Source organism: Apodemus sylvaticus, chromosome 14, assembly GCF_947179515.1.
Source record: "Apodemus sylvaticus chromosome 14, mApoSyl1.1, whole genome shotgun sequence".
NCBI classification, from domain to species: Eukaryota; Metazoa; Chordata; class Mammalia; order Rodentia; family Muridae; genus Apodemus; species Apodemus sylvaticus.
In genome coordinates, this window is record NC_067485.1 from 2,030,479 (window position 1) to 2,051,850 (window position 21,372).

General features: G+C 41.5%; 1 protein-coding gene across 6 annotated transcripts in view; it reads left to right on the forward strand.

The window, feature by feature from the left end:
* Positions 1-1,262: 1,262 nt before the first annotated feature.
* Fancc (FA complementation group C) overlaps positions 1,263-21,372 on the forward strand; it is a 157,707-nt gene continuing 137,597 nt past the window's right edge. For 4 of the 6 annotated variants that reach the window (XM_052156360.1, XM_052156357.1, XM_052156361.1 and 1 more), the window contains exon 1: positions 1,263-1,552. Coding sequence is in view for 2 of the 6 variants with exons in the window: in XM_052156362.1 (XP_052012322.1) it covers positions 1,750-1,804 (55 nt within the window). In the remaining 4 variants the exon portion in view is untranslated. Of the gene's footprint in view, positions 1,553-1,740; positions 1,805-21,372 lie in introns of those variants that run through there. The other 2 variants (XM_052156362.1, XM_052156356.1) reach the window with 2 other exon arrangements.

The window sequence follows — 21,372 nt, forward strand, 5'->3', positions numbered from 1 at the left end:
TCTTACACTTCTCCCTTAATTAAAATAACAACAACAAACCTTGGTATAAATTATAAATAAATATACTGATTTTGGATTTTATGAGCTTTATAACCTGGGGTAGCACTTGCTTTATGAACTCGATTTGTTCCATAGATCTGCCTTCAGAATATTGATTAACAGTAATCCATGCAAGGGGATCAGCTTTTTGCATTTTTTCCTTCCCTGAGTCATGCCCTTCATGTGGAAGATTCTCTTACTTGGATTGGATGTTTACCAATTTTGATGGAACCCATAGTCTTTTATCTGAAAAACCTCTTCTCCAACTCAACAAATTCCCTGAGTTCCAGTCTGATGTTTAGACATCTTTAAAGCATACAGGTGATCTAATTCATCAGTTTTTCTACAATCCAATATCTTTAAGCTAATCTTATTCTTCTTAATTCAGTCTTGTTTACAATAAACAGAAAGATCTTGGATTAAAGATGTGTGCTAGGGCCAAACCACACCACACCTAGAGACAGTTTTTTTTTTTTTCCAGTATATAATCTTGGGATTCACAGTTATCAAATATTCTGCAACAGAGTATTTAAATAAGAGCTATTTATTACAGGCATATATTCCTTACATGTTATTTTTAAGGCACACTTGAAGTTGTGGTCTTATGATTACAACAGATTGTTCTTAGCCACTAATTAAAAAAATCTAAAGGTTTAAGGTTATTTTAACTCTTCCTCAATTCAAACATCTGTAAATAACCATGCAGATCTAAATTTGAAAATAATTTTTAAAAAGGGGCTGGCAAGATGGCTCAACAGGTAAAAAGCCCATGCCACCAAGCCTGAAAACGTTGGGTGCCTGCATTAGTGAGAGAACTGATTCCCACAAACTGACCTCTATATTCATCTGGCATGCACACAAATGTAATGTTAAAAATTCAAGAATAAAGATAAGCCGTGTCTCATTTGACAAGAATGAAAGTTTCTACTTAAGTGGCTTAAATGCAAGTCTGAGCTGATTTGAACCTGAACTAAGCAGTGAATGGGCCCGACTAGGGATTGGAGCGATCACTAACCACAGACAAAACTTGTTTGTGGTTGGGCCCAGCAGGCTGAACGCTATGTGGAGTTTAACTCCCTTCTCTCAAGAACCACATTTAAAAGCTCCCTCTTAGCCACTGCACGCCGTCGCCCATTTCCTTCAGGAGACCCGAAGGTTCTTCCCATCATGCCGCAGGAGCGCGCTCGGGCCCCAGAGTGCACTGCGCGTGCGTGCGTATGTGCGTGCGTGCGTGCGTGCACGCGCGTAGCCCCACTCCCTTGCGACCGCGGGAAAATTCCAAACACGTCAAAACAAAAAAAGTTTCGTGAGGCCATGCCAAGTTTTCAAGCCGCAGAAGCCGGGCGGTGGCTTCTTTTCCGTCGCGGCTCAGTCTGCTGAGGCAGCTCTGGGTGAGGACCACCCGGGAAGGCCACCGCTTCCTGCTAGGGCAGGGAAGACTCGCGAGAACGTGCGCCAAGTCTCGACGTGGGCGAGCCGCGCTCCCGCGGCGCGTGGGGTCTAAAACTCGAAGGTGAGAAGCCACGGTGGGCGGGTGCGAGCCACGGGAGGGCGGAGCTGGAGCTGGAGCTGTAGCCCGGCAGCAGGCGGGGCCTGGTGAGAGGCGGGGCTAGAGCCAGGTGGGAGGTGAGGCCGACAGTGAGGGGCGTGGTTAACCAGGGAGTTGAACCCGGCTTGGCAGTGGCCGACAGACGCGGTGGGCGTGGCCCTATGGAAACCGATCTCGGCGGGAGCGGGGTCGATTTAGAGGGGCCTCTCCACAAGGGTGAGGAGCCGGAGAGGGGCGGAGCCGTCGCAGATGAGCCCGGTGGGGCGGGGCCGACAGTGAGGGATGGGGGTCTAAGGCCCAAGGTGAAGCCTAGTGAGTTTGGTTCGGGGTGAATGTAGAGAGGAGTCAGTCCCTTACCCTTCGTCCCCATTTATTTTTATTGTTTTAAGCAATTCTGAGTTCAACGCAGCCTCAGGTACTTTCGGAAGGACTGGAGCAAAGGTGAAGCTTATTGCTCGCTATCCATTAGAGCAGCTCGGCCCAGGGTCTCATGAACGTCTTCCCACAGCTGCTGAGTAACAGGCCTGAGAGCATTTAAGGGCGCTACGTGCTTGCTGTCTTGCTGGAACAATTTTTAGGTGCTTGGGCATGGAGGGGGTGCTGGACGAAAATCTTGGAACAGGCCAAGGATGTTCAAGACCTCTGTGTGCCTGGACTTTTCCTCTAGTCTGAGATGATTCGAAAAATCCCATCCCTCAATTAATCTAAGCGGTTGTGATTGACATCAGATACCTATTTGTGGATGACCCTCATGTTAAGGGTTGTTCCAAATGGCAGATTTAATGTTCACAAACAAACAGCTGGCTGTGTGTGTGTGTATAGAGGCCAGAGGTGTTGTCAGGCGTGCCCCATCTTTCCCTCCTTATTCCTCTCCTTCCTCTCCTCACACCCATCACTTTTGGCTTGGAGTTCACCTTACTTTGCAAGGTCTGGGGTTATGCCTTTCTCTGCCTCCCCATTGCTGAGATAACAAATGTGGGCCACACACTTAAAACCTTAAACACACACACACACACAGCAACAAACATGCATTATGGGGATAGAATTCATGTTCTCATGCTTGTATAGCAAGCACCTTATCCACTGAGCTAGCTCCCCAGCTCTGCTCAGTGTTACTTTGTCTGGGTGGTCATGGTGGCTATGTTGTTCCCATGTGAAGCTGTATGCACTTTTTAAATCAATGGGGCTCTTAACTGCTTCCATATTTTGGCAAATAGTTCCAGCAAGAATTATACAAATCTTGTATTTGTAAAATCAACTTCAGGCAGGCCAGCCTGGCCAGTAGAAAGTTAGTTGGATTTTCTAGGCCACAAAGAGGCTCCAAGGCATCTCATACTAGTGATAGAACCATGATAGGAGTGGTAGAGCCTCAGATCAGGTGAGAATTCATCCTGAAATGCTTCTTAAGAATATTAATGTAGTGTATGATATGCATATTTTCTGGCATTGTTTATGGTTTCTGATTAGTTAACTTTTTAATATGAAAGTCTTATCTTAGAAATAAATGAATTAATTTTCAGTGATTTACTAAAAATCTAATATTATTGGAAAAGAGTATACAAGGATTCACAGATTCAGGTAGCAATGTGGTGCTTGAATGTCCTACTGCCCCATCACTTTCAAGATTTCATTATATAGCTCTATCTGTCCTGGAACTCACTATGTAGACCAGACTGATCTTGAACTCACAGAGATCCACCTGCCTCTGTCTTCTAAGTGCTGGAATGAAATGCATGTGCCACTATGCCTGGTTTGAGTGCTTTATTTTTTTTTTTTTTTTTGCTAAATATCAAACAGCATTATTATTGGATTTCGTTTGAAAAAGACGTTGCAAAACTATCTGGGTATCTCTGTTAGGCTTTTCTTATCTGTTGTTTATCCTGAAATAATTTCAGGATTGTATTAGATTTCTGTTGCTATACCAAAATGCCTGAAGTGGGATACTTTAAAGAGTAGTTTATGTAGTTCATAATTCTAGAGAGTCAAAAATGCAAAGCCATTTCATGGCTCTGGTTACATATATCACACCCTGGTAGATGATATGCTGTCAGGAGCATGTGCAAGAAGAATAACACTGAGAGACAGTGAACAAGACTTCAGTGCTAGGGTCTCATGAGCCTACAATAAATATGTAAATTCCTCTTATTAGGTCCAACTCTTAAATCATCTCCTTTTGGTATGTAAGTTTTTCTTGTTCCTTAGCTTGAGGGGTCTGTAATAGGCATTGATCATGCCTTTCTGAGCCTTTTCTGTTGTTACAAGAAAGACTCCTTGTCTGAATCACTCTTCTCTTGAGATGAGTCTTCCTATATATGTCAGGCCTGTGTCTTTGGAGGGCTAGGACTTCAGCCTTGTACCATCACACTTAGCTTTTGGAAATTGTCATTGAAAAGCTACATTCACCATTTATAAGCTATTCCAAATGAATTTGGAATTGTTCAGTGATGACCACAACTCAGAATCAGAATTCCTTGAATTACTTTAATGGTTTTTTGATTCACAAATCTGTGGCCAATCCTGTCTCCACTCAGTCACAGACAACCATTGGTTTGTTTTCTTATTCTGAGGATTAACCTTTTCTAGACATTTCACATCCATATAATATGAAATAAGTACTGTGTCTGACTTCTTTCCCCTAACATGATTTTGAGATTCACTCATGTAGTAGCATGTATCAGTAGTTTAGACCTGTTTATTGCTGATTAGTATATTGTATGTGTTTGGATTTTCAGATGATGGACATTTAGGTTGAGATTATTTTAGTTATTAAGAATAATAGTTGTGTTTGTTTTTTTTTTTTAGTAAATTTAATTGTGTGGACATTTACATTCCCAGGATCAGAGTGTGAGGGTCTTGATTCATCCTCATCAGTACTTGTTTTCAGTGACACCTACCATAGTGGGTTTCTTACATTTACATATGCCTTAAAGCACCAGCTTGTGTTTTCCTAAAACACTGCTATGATGGCTTTTGACAGGCATTATGTTAAACAAACTTACAAATCTCTCTGGGAGAATTGTAATCTCAACATGATTGTTCACTGTTTTTTTCAGTGTTCTTAGTATGTTTTAGTATATGGTGTTTTCCCTTTTGGTCACATTTATATTGAAGATTATTAAATTTTTTTGAGATAAGGTCACATGTGTCTGTCCTAATCTAGCCTCATACTTACCATGTGGGAATGATGCCTTCAGCTCCTTAGTCTTCTACCTAGCTCCTAAGTGCCAGAATTACAGGTGTGTTTGCACGCTTTTCGGTTTTTTTTTTTTTTTTATACTTTATGCTCTTACAAACATAATTGCTTTAACATTTTTTATTATATAATTGCTTGATACCACTATATACAATGTAGTTGATCTTGTATGTTGATGGAGGTCTTGGAGCCTTGTGAATGTTGTTTGTGTGTGTGATTATATATATACATCATGTACTCTGTGAATACAGTTTTATGTGTATTTTTCATCTGATGCTTTCTGTTCAACTTTAGTACAAGGAGGAGGCATTAAGCTTAATGTCTCTCAGAGCTCTTTTGGGGTTGAGGGTAATTTGCTTATAGCTAGGCTGTTGTGGATTCTTAGGACAGGTATTGGAGGTGAGACCTTTCTACCTGTTTGAGGCATTAACTGTTTGTTGCCCTGGTTGTCTTTTGACAAGTGCAAGATCTGATACAGAAATGGCTGACATGATGACCCCCTTGTGCACCATGGGCTTGATTTGGAGTACAGTGTTGTCTCAGACAAGCATGTTTCCTATTTTTTTTTTCTGAACTTGTGAAGGATTCATGTTATTTGACAAACCTTTAAAAAAGGTTTAATAGAATTGCACAATAAAGCATCTTGGTCTAGATTTTTCTCTATGGGAAAATTTCAACCACTCATTTTCTACAGCATTTACTGCTCCACATGCATTCCTATGCAGATCCTGTCCTCACTGAGTGGAGCCAAGAGCCTTTGGTTCCCATTCAACCTTTGCCACAATCAGTCCAGATCCTTTGAACACAAGTGTCAAGAATGCAGTATCCTGGGTTGACATCTATGTCCTGTGGTGAGCAGGCTTGTCTTAGTCAGGGTTTCTATTCCTGCACAAACCTCATGACCAAGAAGCAAGTTGGGGAGGAAAGGGTTTATTGAGCTTACACTTCCACGTTACAGTTCATCACTAAAGGAAGTCAGGACTGGAACTCAAGCAGGTCAGGAAGCAGGAGCTGATGCAGAGGCCATGGAGGGATGTTTCTTACTGGCTTGCTTCCCCTGGCTTGCTCAGCCTGCTTTCTTATAGAACCCAAGAACACCAGCCCAAAGGTGGTACCACCCACAAGGGTCCCTCCCCACTTGATCACTAATTGAGAAAATGCCCCACAGCTGGATCTCATGGAGGCACTTCCCCAACTGAAACTCCTTTCTCTGTGATAACTCCAGCCTGTGTCAAGTTGACACACGAAACTAGCCAGTACAAGGCTCTACGGGAGAGACTGTAGGGGCTTAGATTAGTTGTGCTGAGGATGGAGAGTGTGGATGGTGGCCTGTGATATGGAAACCCTGGATCACTAGCAGGTGAGGATACTTGGAAGAGAGAAACCATAAGGCAGGTCAATGTAGTATCTGGTGGTTCCCTATGGAAAACATGAAGATACTTCTGGGAATATGATTGCTTTTATTTTTTATTAAGAAGAAACAAAGATTCTTTTATGTTTAAAACATCCCTTGTCTGTTGGAGACCATCCCCTATAGTTGCAGGAGCCCTGACCGGGTTGATGGCCTGTCAAGTGTGTCTGATAATTTTAGGAAGTCAACCAGATTGAGGCCAGGTAAGAAGAATTATAGGTTCTAGAGGAAAGATGAATTTCCACAACAGGGGTTGAAAGGATGGCTCAGCAGGGTGATGAAAACTGCCACCAAGACATGAGTTTGATTCCCAGGATGATCCTTGGATGGAAGGAGAGAACCATCCAAATCTCATTGCAAGTTGGAATTGGGAATTCTTTTAGGGGAGAGATAGGTAGTAATATCAGCAAACAAAGTGATAAGTTGGTTTAGTTGGGACCATCCCTAGTCCAGATGGTTGGTTAATAGGAAGAGTCACAGACTCAGTGTATGACTGTGACTACTAAGAAGGAGCACTGAGAAAGTCAGCTGAAGAGAACAGAGGTGTGATGTTTGTAGGAAAGCAGGCACAGGCTCAGGAGCCCCCTCTGGCACATCCACCAGCACTCCTTTTGTGGCAAGCTTTGCTTTCTGGGAAATGTTCTTTACCCAAGGGTCTTAATATACATGTTCCACCCTGGAATCAGGTTCTTTACGTACATCATATTTGTGCAGATAATTTAGGCACATCTTTCTTAGTAGCTATGGTAATAGGAACCCTTTGAGAATTGAAGGTCCCAGTAGCTTCAGGGTCAGTTTCACAAGCAGCCCTCTTAAAGGACTATATTTTCTGTCCTATGGTATGATCACTCCACACTGTTTAAGAGGGAAGCAACTATTTTTAAGATTCAAACTAAGTTTTAATCTCAGTTGATCTCAAGGGGTTTCCTGCTTAGACGTAGACTGATATGGTGAGAGCAGGCAGGAGACCCAGCCTTTAGTTTAGACTGTCAGGGATGATGAAACCATTTACAAATGTTGGAATTCATGATCTGAAAGCAGTTAGGGAAGAGTAGAGGGCTATAACGTGGACTGGATTGTGTCGACACCTCCAGATTCACTTTAGCTTTTTTTTTTTTTTCTTCTTCTGTAGTATAAGGAATAGCTGTCAAAGTATATAAATCTTCCATTTGGAATTGTTGTTGGTGTCACATAGCTCCAGAAGTGAGCTTTCCCTAGTGCAGCAGTGACTTTCCTGACACCCTTTGTTCCCTCCATCCTCTGTCATTGATTTTAACCGCAGCATCAGGTGTATTTGTGTACACCTTAGCCTTCTGCCCTGATGTCTTTGTCACCAGCTCTCTAGCTCCTTTCCCAGATGTGTCTCTTGGCAAAGTGTAAATAATGGTGGTCCTTGCCCCAAGTCATCATGGTACTCATGTTACAAGTACACCAGGTTGGGATAGCTACACATCCCTGGGCTGGGGTTTTGGAGTTGTGACTTGTCTTCTAAGCTATTGTTTAAGATCAGTTGTAGTTGTTGCTGCTGGTGCTGCTGCTGTTGTCCTCCTCCTCTTCCTTCTCTTCCTCCTTTTCTTTCTCTTCCTCTTCTTCTTCCTTCTCTTTCTCCTCCGTTTACTTCTTTCTTCATTATCATCTGCTATTGTATATTGTATTCTTCTAGGAGTGGTGAGGTTTTCTGGTTAATCATTATCCTTTAATCATTCTTACTTTTTCCTCCCCATTTCTATTTCTCTAGGCTCTTCCATTTTCTAACATTAACAGATTTTCCATCCTCTTGAGTCTTGTGATTGAGGTTTTCAGTACATGTGGATTAGAAGGGTGAAGGGAGGGGGCACAAATATACTACTGTCTGATTAACTTATCTAGAATGAAACGAAAAAGAACCTATTTCTTTTAACATTCCTTTTAACGAGTAGAAGTTCCCTGGTCTCTGATAGTAAAGCTTTCATGTGCTGACCCTTCTGGCAGATGACAGACTTTGTGACTGAGCAGGAGGACCAGCCCCTGGAGAAGGTGAAAGATAAAGGGAGCAACAGGGCTGCCTGGAGTGCTCATGGGCAGAAAAGGGAGAGGGCCATTGTGTTTACATCCTGTGTGCACTTCCATTTGAAGAAAGGTTAAAATGGGGTCTGCGAAGATGTGGGCAGTCTCTCAGCTTGGTTAGCTTTTACTAAAGGGTGCTTGTAGGTATGAGAGTGTTATATGTTAGCTGTTACCTGTCAGTGAGGCATGGGTCACACAGAATTTCTTGAAATAGTGTGTTCTCTTTGGAAAATATCCTAGTTAAAATGAAAAATCTCGTTTTATTATTGTTCACTACAAATTTTAGGGATTCAGTTGATTTCAGAAGCTAGCTATTCATTGGCCTTGGTTCTGCTCACTTGTACAGGAAGATCCTTACTGTTAAGTGCAGTTAAAAGTAGGGAAGACAGTCTGTGCCTGTATCATCAGACTAAAGCTGTATTTCTTTTTTTCTTTTCTTTTTTTGCCTGTCAACACTTGAATAAAAAAAAATTACTTTAGGTACATGACTGAAATTCAGAGTCTTATTCAGAACCATATACACTAGTATTTTTAATACCTGGAACCCAAAATAATTACTGAATTGTACAGTATTTGAAGCTCTGATTTTTCATGTGCATTGGGGTAGGCTTCTGACTTGTGTCTCATGGAAGAATGAGTCTGCACTACAGTTTGTGAGTTGCTTGACTGCACAGATGATTGATATCCATGCCTAATCTGCTAAATAAGAGGAGACCGGAAGGAGAATGACAGTGCCTGATTTCACTGATCTGTATTTATTTTGGATGACAATAGCTTTTTTGAATATAGCAGACTAAACCAGGAAGCTAGGGCAGAAAGCTGGAGGGGTGGGCATACCTCTGCTGCCTACCACAGATCTGATAATGTGTCTCATTAGAACCAGGCTAGGGGGAAAGACTTTGCTCCTTACATAACAGTTGTTATAACCAACTACCTCTCCCCTATTTCTTCACTTAAATGTCTACAGACCAACTAGACCTTCCAACCCTCTTCCATTCTTGCCTTTAGTTTGTTCCTTCTGCTCACATTTCTGAGTAATCCCATCACATGGCTTTAGTTACCTTGCTCTGATAGTGATTTTCAGAACCTTGATTAGATTTATTTTCTGACCTGTCTATCCACATAGGCCACGGCTTAATTGGATTTCTTCATTTGGATTCCACACTGTCTTGCATTTACCATATCTCAAGATATCTTTCTGTCCAGGTAAGTTTCTGCCCCTGTTTCCTCTGTAAGCACCTGGTTCATCAGGAGTCTAAGCACCATCCTTAACTTCACTCTCTTCATCTCTGAAATTTAGTTCAACCTAAACATCAAATATTTTATATCCCACCTCTTAGGCATAGCCAGTTTTAACTTGTTTTGGGATTATGGTCCTATAAGGTCATTACAAAGTGAAAATGTGATTGCAAGTTGAAAATGTAGTCAATACAATATGTATAATGCCTTCTGGGACAGCATAATCAAACAGTACAAAAGCACATTGGAATATGGAATCTTATAGCATGGTTGACTGGAGGCTCTTTCTCTCTTCTGTGCTCAGATTAACAAGAAAGGATCATGTTTGCATAGCTAGCCTGAGAAAAGATCAGCCCTTAGAAAGCAGAGGCAGGAGAATCAGGAGTTCAAGGTCATATGTGAGACCCTGTACAAAAAAACCAAACCAAAAGATTGGTTTGGCTATTTGGGGTCTTTTGTAGTTATGTATGAAATTTATGATTGTTTATTTTTTCTGATTCTTTGAAAAATGTTTATGCAAATTTGATAAAGGATTGTATTGAAACTGCAGACTGCCTTGGGTAGAATGGACATTTTAATAGTGTCCTGATTTATGACCAACATGAATTATCATGTAACTTCTTCAATGTCCATTGTTAACACTGAACCATATTCAGTGTAGAGACCTTTCACCTCCTAGATTAAATTCACTTAAAGCAATATTTTTGTAGATATTGTAAATGAAAATTTAGAAGCTCTTTTTTTTTTCTTTTTTTCTGAGACAGGGTTTTTCTGTATAGCCCTGGCTGTCCTGGAACTCATTCTGTAGACCAGACTGGCCTCGAACTCAGAAATCCACCTGCCTCTGCCTCCCAAGTGCCAAGATCGAAGGCGTGTGCCACCACTGCCCCGCTAGAAGCTCTTTTGATTAGTTCTTATTCACGTACAGAAATGTTGCTGGTTTGGCTGTTGGCTTCATGCTTTGCCGCTTTACAGAGTCAGTTCTCTGTTCTAGGAGGCTTTGGAAGTCCATTTTCTCTGTATAGAGGTATGCCATCTGCAAGTAGAGGCATCTTTACTTCCTCTGACTTGGGTGCCTTTGTTTTCCTTCCTCTGACTTTTATGCCTTTGCTTTCCTTCTTCTGACTTATGTGCCTTTGTTTTCTTTGTCTCCTCAACTTGTTGAATACAGGTGTTGAGACTGGGAATTTTTGCCTTATTTCTAGTCTTAGAGGAAAGCTTTTATCTCTCTGTGTTGTGTGTGATGCTTACTGTGACCCTGTCAGACATGGCCTTCATGGTGTCAGTGTTGAGTCCGTCTGAGCATACAACCTAATCTGTTCAGTTTTCATTATGAAAAGATGCTAAATTGGTAAGTTGCCTTTTCTATATCCATCAATATTATCACATGATTTTTGTCTTTCATCCTCGATATGGTGATGAGATGTATTCATAGTTTTGTGGATGTTGAATACAGGATTCACTTCTTAATGGTATATAGTCCTTTTGATGCAGCACTGAATACTAGCATTTTAAATTAATTAATTAACTAATTAATTAATTAAAATGTAGCAGTGCTCTGTCTGCATGTACATCTACATGCCAGAAGAGGGCATCAGATCCCTTTATAGACAGTTGTGAGTCACCATGTGCTTGGCAGGAATTGAATTCAGGACCACTAGAAGAGCAGTCAGTGTTTTTAACTGCTGAGTCATCTCTCCAGCCCTACTAGTATTTATTTCTTTTTTAAGATTTATTTTATATGTATGAGCGTTTGATTACATGTATTTCTACCATATATATACAGTGTCTGCGGAGGCCAGAAGAGGACATTAGATCCCCTGGAGATGGAATTACAATTGTAAGTCACCATATGGGTGCCAGGAACTGAATCCAGATCCTCTGCAAGAGCAGTCAGTTAGTGCTCTTAATCTGTGAGCCATATCTCCACCATATTTACTAGTATTTGAGAATTGTTGTAGTTCTAAGCTTATCTTAAATATCAGCCTGTAATTTTCTTTTCAAGTGTTCTTGTCTTGCTTTGGCATCAGACAATTCTGGTCTTTGGAAATGAGTTTGGAATTGTTCTTCCCTCTCCACATTTTTGGAATATTGTGAGGAGAATTGATATTAATTCTTCTTTAAACACCTGGCATTTTCTACGAAGGCCTTCTGCTACTAGGGAAGCTTTTGCTTACTGAATCAGTCTCTACTTTTATTGGTCTGCTTAGAATTTCTGTTTGGTTTTTTTCATGAATCAGTCTTACAGATTGAGTTTCTAAGGGTTAATTTATTTCCTGAGATTATCTAACTTGTGGGTTATAACTTTCACAGTAGTTTCTTACAATCCAGTGTGTGTATCACTGATTATAGTTCTTCATAATTTCATTTGAGGCTGCCTCCATTTTTCACATTAAAGGTAAACTTTTTCAGTTTTTGTGTATTTTCTTTTTTTGTCTTTTTTGTTTTAAAGTAATACATTTTGTGTATATGTACCGTTACCCTTTGTTGCTGTTCACCCTCCACTCTGTCCTATACTCACTCTCCTTTTCTTGCTGGGCCTGTTAAAATAGTTCTTTTTTCCTGTTTTGATGTCACAAAATATCACTACCCTCTCTTGTTCTCTTTACCCTTCTTTTAAAGCCCTAGTGTCCCCCTGTTATGCCCCTTTCAACTTTCAGGCTCTGCATACATAGACATGCACATATGATTTTACTCCAGGTTCCCCATATGAGATAAGACACATCATTTATCTTTCTGAGTCTTAGGTAGTTTTCATGACACACCCTTTATCGCCATCCAATTTTTTTGTATTTTTTCATTCTTGTTTATAGTTGGATGAAGTTCTGTTGCTTATATACACTTTTCCTTTGTTTATCCATCTGTTGATGGACAGCTGTGTTGTTGTGGGTAGTGCAGAAGGAGCTCGGATGTCCAACTCTCTGGTATGCCTTCTTGGAAACCTCAGGTATATGTCTCGGAATGAATGGCTTGGTGAGGTGGTAATTCTGCTTTTAGTTTTTTGAGAACTCTGCAGGAGCATTATGTGCTCTTAACTTTTGAGCCATTTTGCTAGCCCCTCCTATCAGATATTTTAAAGATGCAGAACAATTTTCTAAAAGTCTGACTATTTTGAGGACCCTTAAAAAGTTGTAGAAAATATATTAGTAAAATAAAAACACATTAACTATAGAGTGAAGTGATACTCCTAAGAGAGACCAAAAACAGTGACAACAAGAAAATGAAGTATGATAGATAAGGCTGACCAGAGGGAGACTCTAGGCACAAATTCGCAGGGAGGCTGAACTAGTGCATAGGATATACTTGGCAACAGATTAGGAGGGGCCAGAATTAAGCACATTGCATCCATGCACCATGGCTTTCTATTGTAAAAACATGGTTAGTGTGTCTTTGACCTACCTCCTAGCTTCTATAGCAGTCTGAGGAATCCCTTTGGTCTTTTAAGGACCTGACTTAGGTAAAACTAGGTTCTTAGCTTTGCTGAAGGAAATAATTTCAGGATAAGCCAGTATAAAGCAAAGTTAGAATTTATTAAAAGACATTTTAAATACATGTCTTTTTTATTTATTTGGCAAGATGGTTAGAAAAAGTGCTTACTATTATAGCCTGATAATCTGAGATGGTACCTGGAACCCACAATGAAAGAAAAAATCAACTCCCCAAAGTTGTCTTATGACCAAATAGACACATGCACATGCAAGCACACAAATCCTCCACTCATCCTCCTTGCATACACTCATGTACATATACTATATACATGCACCTCCCCCCACATACACATGCTATACCACACACATGCACATACATGTGCATATACACACCCTTCTCTCCTTACACTAAATAGAAATGTATTTGGTAAGTATTTTGGAGTCCTTGATCTTCAACTGACAAGAGCCAAAAGGTTTCAGTGAGCCTCTGGGAGACACTGCTTTCCTTTCCTTGGTCCCATGTCCATGATTTATATATATGTCTGTCTGTCTGTCTGCCTGTCTGTCTATCTGTCTATCTATCTATCTATCTATCTATCTATCTATCTATCTATCTATCTGTCTGTCTGTCTGTCTGTCTGTCTGTCTATCTGACCTTGGTAGGTTCTCAGATGTTTGGGGAGACATATAAAATATGTAGGTGTGTTACTTATAGTCATGAAGATCCTTCACAGTAAGCAGTTACTACACCATCCTCAGCAGCCTTGTGTGACCTAAGAATGTCTAAAACATAACCTGTGGAGTTGTAATTATTAGCAAGTTACTCTTACTGAAACAACCTGCTTTACAGAGTGTAAGAATGGTTTTAGGTAAAAAGGATTTTTTTTATCCTATTCATTTTTTTTAAATGGTAAAGATTCTTTCCAGATTCATTAGAGAGTTATACTGGAGATGCATTTCAGATGATGAGGGAGATTGTGGTAGGAGATACAGCAGCAACACACAGAACAAAGGAAATTTCTTGCATTTAAGACTTGCGTGGGTGGGAGGTCTCTGAGCTTAGAGGATAGGGGTCTTGGAGTTTGGAAGATGATAGATAGGATAGAAGGCAGTAATTTTGGAAGCTAATCCCATCATCCTGCTGTTCTTTGGGGCTGTTATATGGTAGACTTTTTATCAACTTAAAGAGGGTATTAGATTATAAGGTATGGGTGACCCCCTCTACAGAGGTGGCCTCCATGATCTAGGATTCACTGATATTAAATACCAAGTATCTTGTTTTTGTGCTAGAAATCTCTATCATAGTATAGCTCTTTGGGAAGTGAGAACTTGAATCTGTGCTGCTGAAAAAGGTTTTGGATCTCTTAGTCGAAATTATGAGGATCTGGAGAGATGGCTCCGTGGTTAAAGCCCTTGTTGCTCTTATAGAGTACTACAGTTCAATTCCCCATATCCATATGGTAGCTCATAACTATAACTTCAGTTCTAGGCTACCTGATGCCCTCTTCTGACCTCTTAGGTGCCAGGTATTCATGTGATGCACATATATAACATTCAGGAAAATACTCTTAGACATAAAAGAAAAATGTAACTTGAACTTGGGAGAGTGAGGACCTTATTATTAGCAGGGAGGGGTAGAAACACAACTCTGTGCTATTATCTTTGGCAGCCTAAGGAGTTCCCTTACTGTTTTAGGGACTTTGACTCAGGCCAAACTGGGGTTTGTGGCTTCAATACAGAAAAGAATTTCAGGACTAGCCAGTATAAAGCAGAGCTGGGTTTTTACAAAGGATGTTCTAGAATAGACCATAAGCAGAAGGGTTAGGAGAAAGGAACTCAGAAGGATGCAGTCATGCCTGAGTGTGTGTTCATTAAGGGAGAATAGTCATCAAACACCTTAGCACTAGCCATATGTACCAGCCACATACGCCAACCATACCAGTTTGATGGCTTTCAAACAACATGTCAGAAAGTTGCTAAGAAAACTTTTTTTTCCCCTTTCCTATCTCTTCTGCTAAGTGGAATTTCAGGAGGGCTTAAGAGATGCCTTGGATGGAACTAGAAGCTGATATGGACAAACCAGGTTGTATTAGGGCTGCAGAAAGGGATAGGACAGGTCCTTTTCCTGTAAATGGCATTTCTGGGGAGATTCCTAGAGAGTTACAGGTTTAAGGTAGAAAGGGAGAAGGCCTTAAGCAGTGGCTAAGCTGCTCTGGCATTCTTGCTTCTTTGCTGGCAGAGTTGCCAACCAGATTCTAGGTGAGGTGATGCTTTCATGACCCATGGTTTTCCTGCTTTTGTCCACTGGCTTGCTTATCAGCTGGAAAAGCTAATGTTAATGCCATTTGGTGATGCCTATTAAATACATACCAAATCCAATATGTTTAGTAATAATGTGATAAGGAGAACAGAAATGATTTTTTATTTAGAAGAAAATACAAAAGAAATTATATTCTATGCAGCTCCTGACATGTATATGCCTGGCTTTTTGTTAAAGACAGGAAGGAAAAATTTGTCATTTAGTTCCTCAAAATGAAGTTTGAATGACTCCATTTCATGTAAGGTGGTCTGGTGGAAGTGTTCATGACCAGATGACAGTTTGTTGTGGAGATGCTGTGGAGTTCTGGTTAACTCTTGCAGGTAGGAATGAGAGACAGAGGCACTGCCTCTGACAGGTGGAGGGACCCACTGGAGTCTCAAAATGAGACTGTTCTGTGGGACAGAGAGAGAGGGGGAGATGTGTGGGACAGAGAGAGATGGGGAGATGTGTGGGATAGAGAGAGATGGAGAGATGTGTGGGATGGAGAGAGATGGGGAGATGTGTGGGATGGAGAGAGATGGAGAGATGTGTGGGATGGAGAGAGATGGGGGAGATGTGTGGGATAGAGAGAGATGGGGAGATGTGTGGGATGGAGAGAGATGGGAAGATGTGTGGGATGGAGAGAGATGGAGAGATGTGTGGGATGGAGAGAGATGGGGGAGATGTGTGGGATAGAGAGAGATGGGGAGATGTGTGGGATGGAGAGAGATGGGGAGATGTGTGGGATGGAGAGAGATGGGGAGATGTGTGGGATGGAGAAAGATGGGGGAGATGTGTGGGATGGAGAGAGATGGGGAGATGTGTGGGATGGAGAGAGATGGAGATGTGTAGGATGGAGAGAGATGGAGATGTGTGGGATGGAGAGAGATGGGGAGATGTGTGGGATGGAGAGAGATGGGGGAGATGTGTGGGATGGAGAGAGATGGGGAGATGTGTGGGATGGAGAGAGATGGAGAGATGTGTGGGATAGAGAGATGGGGAGATGTGTGGGATGGAGAGAGATGGGGGAGATGTGTGGGATGGAGAGAGATGGAGATGTGTAGGATGGAGAGAGATGGAGATGTGTGGTATGGAGAGAGATGGGGAGATGTGTGGTATGGAGAGAGATGGGGAGATGTGTGGGATGGAGAGAGATGGGGAGATGTGTGGGATGGAGAGAGATGGGGAGATGTGTGGGATGGAGAGAGATGGGGAGATGTGTGGGATGGAGAGAACAGATGTGAGAGCAGAGAGCAATGGCAGAGTGAATGAGGAATATAGCTGCTTACAGAATGCTAGCTTCTTTTCAAGCCATGGGATTTGAACTTGAAATTGTAGAAAACATTTGTCAATGAGTAAGTGTGTGTGTGTGTGTGTGTGTGTGTGTGAATGGTGTGTGCACATATCTTTACCTGTGTGTATGAGTATATGTATTTGTGAAATACAGCAACTATCAAGATTCAAGAATCCTAATTCTGCCCCCATAGTACTGGGGTTACATGTGTGTATATGCCCATTCTTAAAATTTTATGTGCGTCTTGGGATATTCAGTCAGGTCCTTATACTTACACAACACTAGGATGAACATGTAATGAACATATGATGTTTTTCTTAATGTTGGCCCCATCTCTTACAAGGTTTGTGACCTTGGTAACACGACTAACCTTGTTCGTGCATTTTCCTCATCTCTGTAACAGGATTGCAGGGACTGAAGTGTCTCTCCCTTCTGCTGTGGAAATTATTTCTGTAGATTGAGGAGGAAGCCTGTTCTTCTAGTCCCTTAATATATTTGTCTTAGTTCCTTTTCCGTTTCTACTTGTCCTGACCAAGGAAACTTATAGAAGAAAGCATTTAATTTGGGGCTTATAGTTCCAGAGAGTTGGAGTCTATGGCCATCATGGCAGGGAGCATGGTAGCAGGCAGGCAGGTAGGCAGGCCGGCCGGCAGGGTCCTAGGCAGTAGCTGAGAGCTTACATCCTGAAGCAGAGAGAGACTGAGTCTTTTGAGACCTAAGATCTGGCTCCCAGCAAAAAGTCTCCTTCAGTGAGGATACACCTCCTTATCCTTCCTAAGCAGTTCCATCAACTTGGGATCAAATATTTAAATATATTAGCCCATGAGGTGCATTCTCATCCAAACTACCACAGTATTTGATACATGCTTTATGCTTTATAGAAAATCAGAAACAAGTTATTTAGTGTCTAAGGTGATATATAATGATATATCCTGTTACTTTCCAATGTTAACTTAAAATGTACCATTAAGTATGAGGACTTCTATTTTCTTAGCATGTTTCTATGTTAAAACATAAAGATAAATGTCATGTATGCAAGCAGCAACCCTGGAACCATTTGGTGTGTGGACAAAGAGCCTATATCTCCTAGTGCTTTTGCCCAGGTTCCCACACATTAGGATGCCCTTTTTAAAAGACAAGGAATTTTAAATTTTATTTAAAAACTATTTCTGTTAATGGTAAATAAATAAAAAGCCTGGCACTTAGAATACTTATGATTCTAGTAACTTCTGAGGAGTTCTTGACCTTCGTTACTGACTTGCAGACTCTACTGCCCTTTTTAAACACGCATAGTGTGTTACCTGGAAACTCATCACCAACCGTTAAAGCCATCTTACTTTTATTGATTGATTGATTGATTGATTGTGTATTTTGAGACAGGGTTGCCCTGGCTATCCTGGAACTAGCTCTGTAGATCAAGCTGGCCTCAAACTCACAGAGATCCTCTTGTCTCTGCCTCCCAAGTACTGGGATTAAAGGCATCCATCACCACCACCTGGCCATCTTGCCTTTTTTATTGATTATGGAGGCTAGAGGTTAATCTCAGATGTCAGTTCTCAGGTGCAGAAACCACACTGGACTAGGAACAGAACAGAAATAGTGTGTGATTACCATAGGACATTTGGGAGTTAGTAAAGAGCGTGAGATAGCCATAGCAGCTTTGAATTGTATATGCATGTATTTATGTATAGAGAGTAAGATTGCAGTCATGATGCATGAATTATTTTATAACCTTAAATTTAGTTTAGACAAGCAGTTCCCCATTCCACTAACTGTATTTCTCTAAAATGAGATCAGTGGCCCACGTCATTTTCTATGGCTGTATTATACATTATTTATTTGCTGATTGTAAGTATGTAATAAACATACTTTATGTCAGTCACTGTATTCATCTCTGGTTATTTTCTTTTATTAAATTTCCAGAAATGGATTAATTCTTACAGAGTATAATATTTTAGAGCTTATTTTCCTAATTGCCCTTAGAAAATTCAAAGTGGGTGGATGCACTCCCACAAACTTGTATGAGTGACTACTTAGCTGAGTTAATTTTTAAAAAGATTTGCCGATTTTATATGTATGTTTGTTTGCCTGAGTGTGTATGTGCACCACTTGTATGCAATGCCTATGTAGGTCAGAAGGTGTTGGATGCCTGGACCTGTAGTTACAGGCAGTTGTGAGTCACTATGTGTGTAGTGATGTCCTAGGGTTGCTATTGCTGTGAGAGATAACCATAACCAAAAGTAAGTTGGGGGAAGGTCCCACTTACAGTTCCATATGATAGTTCATCTAAAGCAGTGAAGAACTCAAGCAGGGCAGGAACCTGCAGGCAGGAGCTGATGCAGATGCCAGAGAGGAATGTTACTTTGTAGCTACCCTGCTTACTGGCCACATAGGACTTGTTCAGCCTGCTTTTTTATAGAGCCTAGGTCTTTCAGGCCTGAGGTGGCCCACTCACAGTGTGCTGGGCCCTCCGACATTAATCTTAATTAATTAAGAAAATGCCCTACAGGCTTGCCTACAACCTGATCTAATGAGGCCATTTACTTGATTTGAAGCTACTGCCTCAGATGACTTTAGTTTGTGTTAAGTTGATGGAAAATTAGCCAGCACAACTGACCCCTTGTCAACTTGACACTCAAACACCACTTTTCAGTTAGAGCCTTTTCTTTCTCATTTATTCCCCAAGATGGCATGTTAATAATAATATCATAATATAAAATATAACTTTAAAGGTCCCACAGTCTTTACAAATTCAAACACATTAAAGGCTCAGTCTTTTTAAAAATCCAAAGTATGTTTTTAAAAGTTCAATCTCTCAACCAGGGCTCCTGTAAAAATGAAAATCAAATATTCTCCTTTCCCAGAAGGAAGAACCAAGGCATAGTCACAATCTGAACAGAGCAAAACCAAACTTCAGAAGTGTAAATAAATCAATGTCCAATGCTGGGATTCACTCACAATCTTCTGGGTTTCTCCATAGGGCTTAAAGCACTTCTCTGGCTCGGTCTTCTACAGTACACACAGCGTGTTCTCTAGGCTTTGCCAGGCTCCACCCCACTGCTGCTGCTGTCCTTGGTGGTCATACCAGATGGCCATGGCATCCCATGGACTGGCATCTCCAAAATGCTGGGGTCTCTGCTGTAATTGGACTGTGCTTTTCTTCAGGGCTCTCTTCCTCATGCCAAACCTTATCTTGTCTCTATTATCCCTTCGTAGGACTTCAACTGCTACTGAGGCTGTACCTTCTCTAATGGCCAATCCTTTAAGTTGAGTATACTGTTGCTCTCTTCAGACACACCAGAACAGAGCATCGGATTCCATCACAGATGGTTATAAGCCACTGTGAGGTTGCTGGGAATTGAACTCAGGATCTCTGGAAGAGCAGTCAGTGCTTTTAACCACTGCACCATCCCTCCAACTCCTGTTCTGAATAGTCTTCAAAGTTCCCTCAGAGTAGCTCACTGGCTTTTCTAGCCTAATGTTTCAATAAACAGTCCTCCAATAAACAACTTGGTCAGGTCTGTCACAGTAATATCCCATGATCCTGGTATCACTTTGTCTTAGTTACAGTTACTATTGATAGGGTAAAACCATGACCAAAAGCAAGCTGGGGAGGAAAGGGTTGATTGGCTGTGTTCTGCTGCCTCAGCTGTGTCCTTAGCCCCATGGAAAATGTGAGTAGAGTCTAACAGTCTTTCCTGAGATGGCTGCTGCTGTGGTGAGGAAGGCAGACACATCTTCCTGTGGTGATTACAGGCAATGGGAGAAGTAAGAGGAGTTACTGTTTATTCTCAGGCAGTTTGGGCAAGCCCTGACTCCACTTTTAAAAACAAGAGAAAGCAGCTAGTTGGAATGATGTGGAGTCCATCCCTCCACAACCAGTTTCAGCTGTGGACTGACTTTTTTTTTTTTTGGTGTCTCTTCAGCAGGTGGTGCTGCAGTGCCACAGCACAGTTCATCTCCAGGAAGCAGGCTGAGGCCTGGATCACGTTGATCTGCCCTGCACAGCACCAAGAGGCTGGGTTGGGTGAAAAGGCATTGTGTTTGGAAATGTCAGTTCAGATGTCCCCTTCCCAGCTTGCCTGAACTCTGGCCTAGTTTGCAGTTCTGTTGCCTGGCTTGGGTTTCTGAGCACAGAGGCATGAAACACCTCCCGAGGGAGAATCTTTATGTTTCTGTCCTGGTTCCAGTTCAAGAAGTGTTTATATATACTTTTAGTTTCACCACAACATTTTGGGTTTTCCCTTTGATGCTTCCCATCTGGTTGCTGTGTTTGGAGTAGAGAGCCCATCAAAGAGGATTTCTTGTGCTGTCTTAACAGGAAGCCATGGGCTGAGAGTGTAAAGGAAACAAAGTTAGGTATTTGGTTATATACAGAACTAAAACGTAACCACAACAAAGCTTTTCTGTATGAGTTCAGTGGCCCTCAGCGCACAGTTACATAAACTCCTTCTGAGGCTTGCAGGCCCCCAAAGATAAGGAAGATTAAGTAGGTGGGGTTTATTAGCATGCTCAAGTTGTCTAGAAAGATTGTCTTTACCCTTTTGAAGATAAAATTAAAATTAAAAAAAAGTCTCCAGACACCTTATTGCCCAACCAGGTACTACTGTCTTGGACTTTCATTGCCTCTAGCTGCTTGTGTTAGCACACAAGTGGCTGTGAAATGCAGGGATACATTATCAAAGAACAGAGATGAAAGTGTTTATATCGTCTGACCTCAACTAGAGGTTGCCATTCCATTGTTGCTTTGAAGAGGGAAGTGGCTGGCCAGTCAGCCATCTCCACCATCCGCAGTGCCATACTGCCTGGAGTCAGGGTCAAGCTGGTCAGACATGAGTGTCAGTGACCACGACATCACCTGAGTCAAACCACCC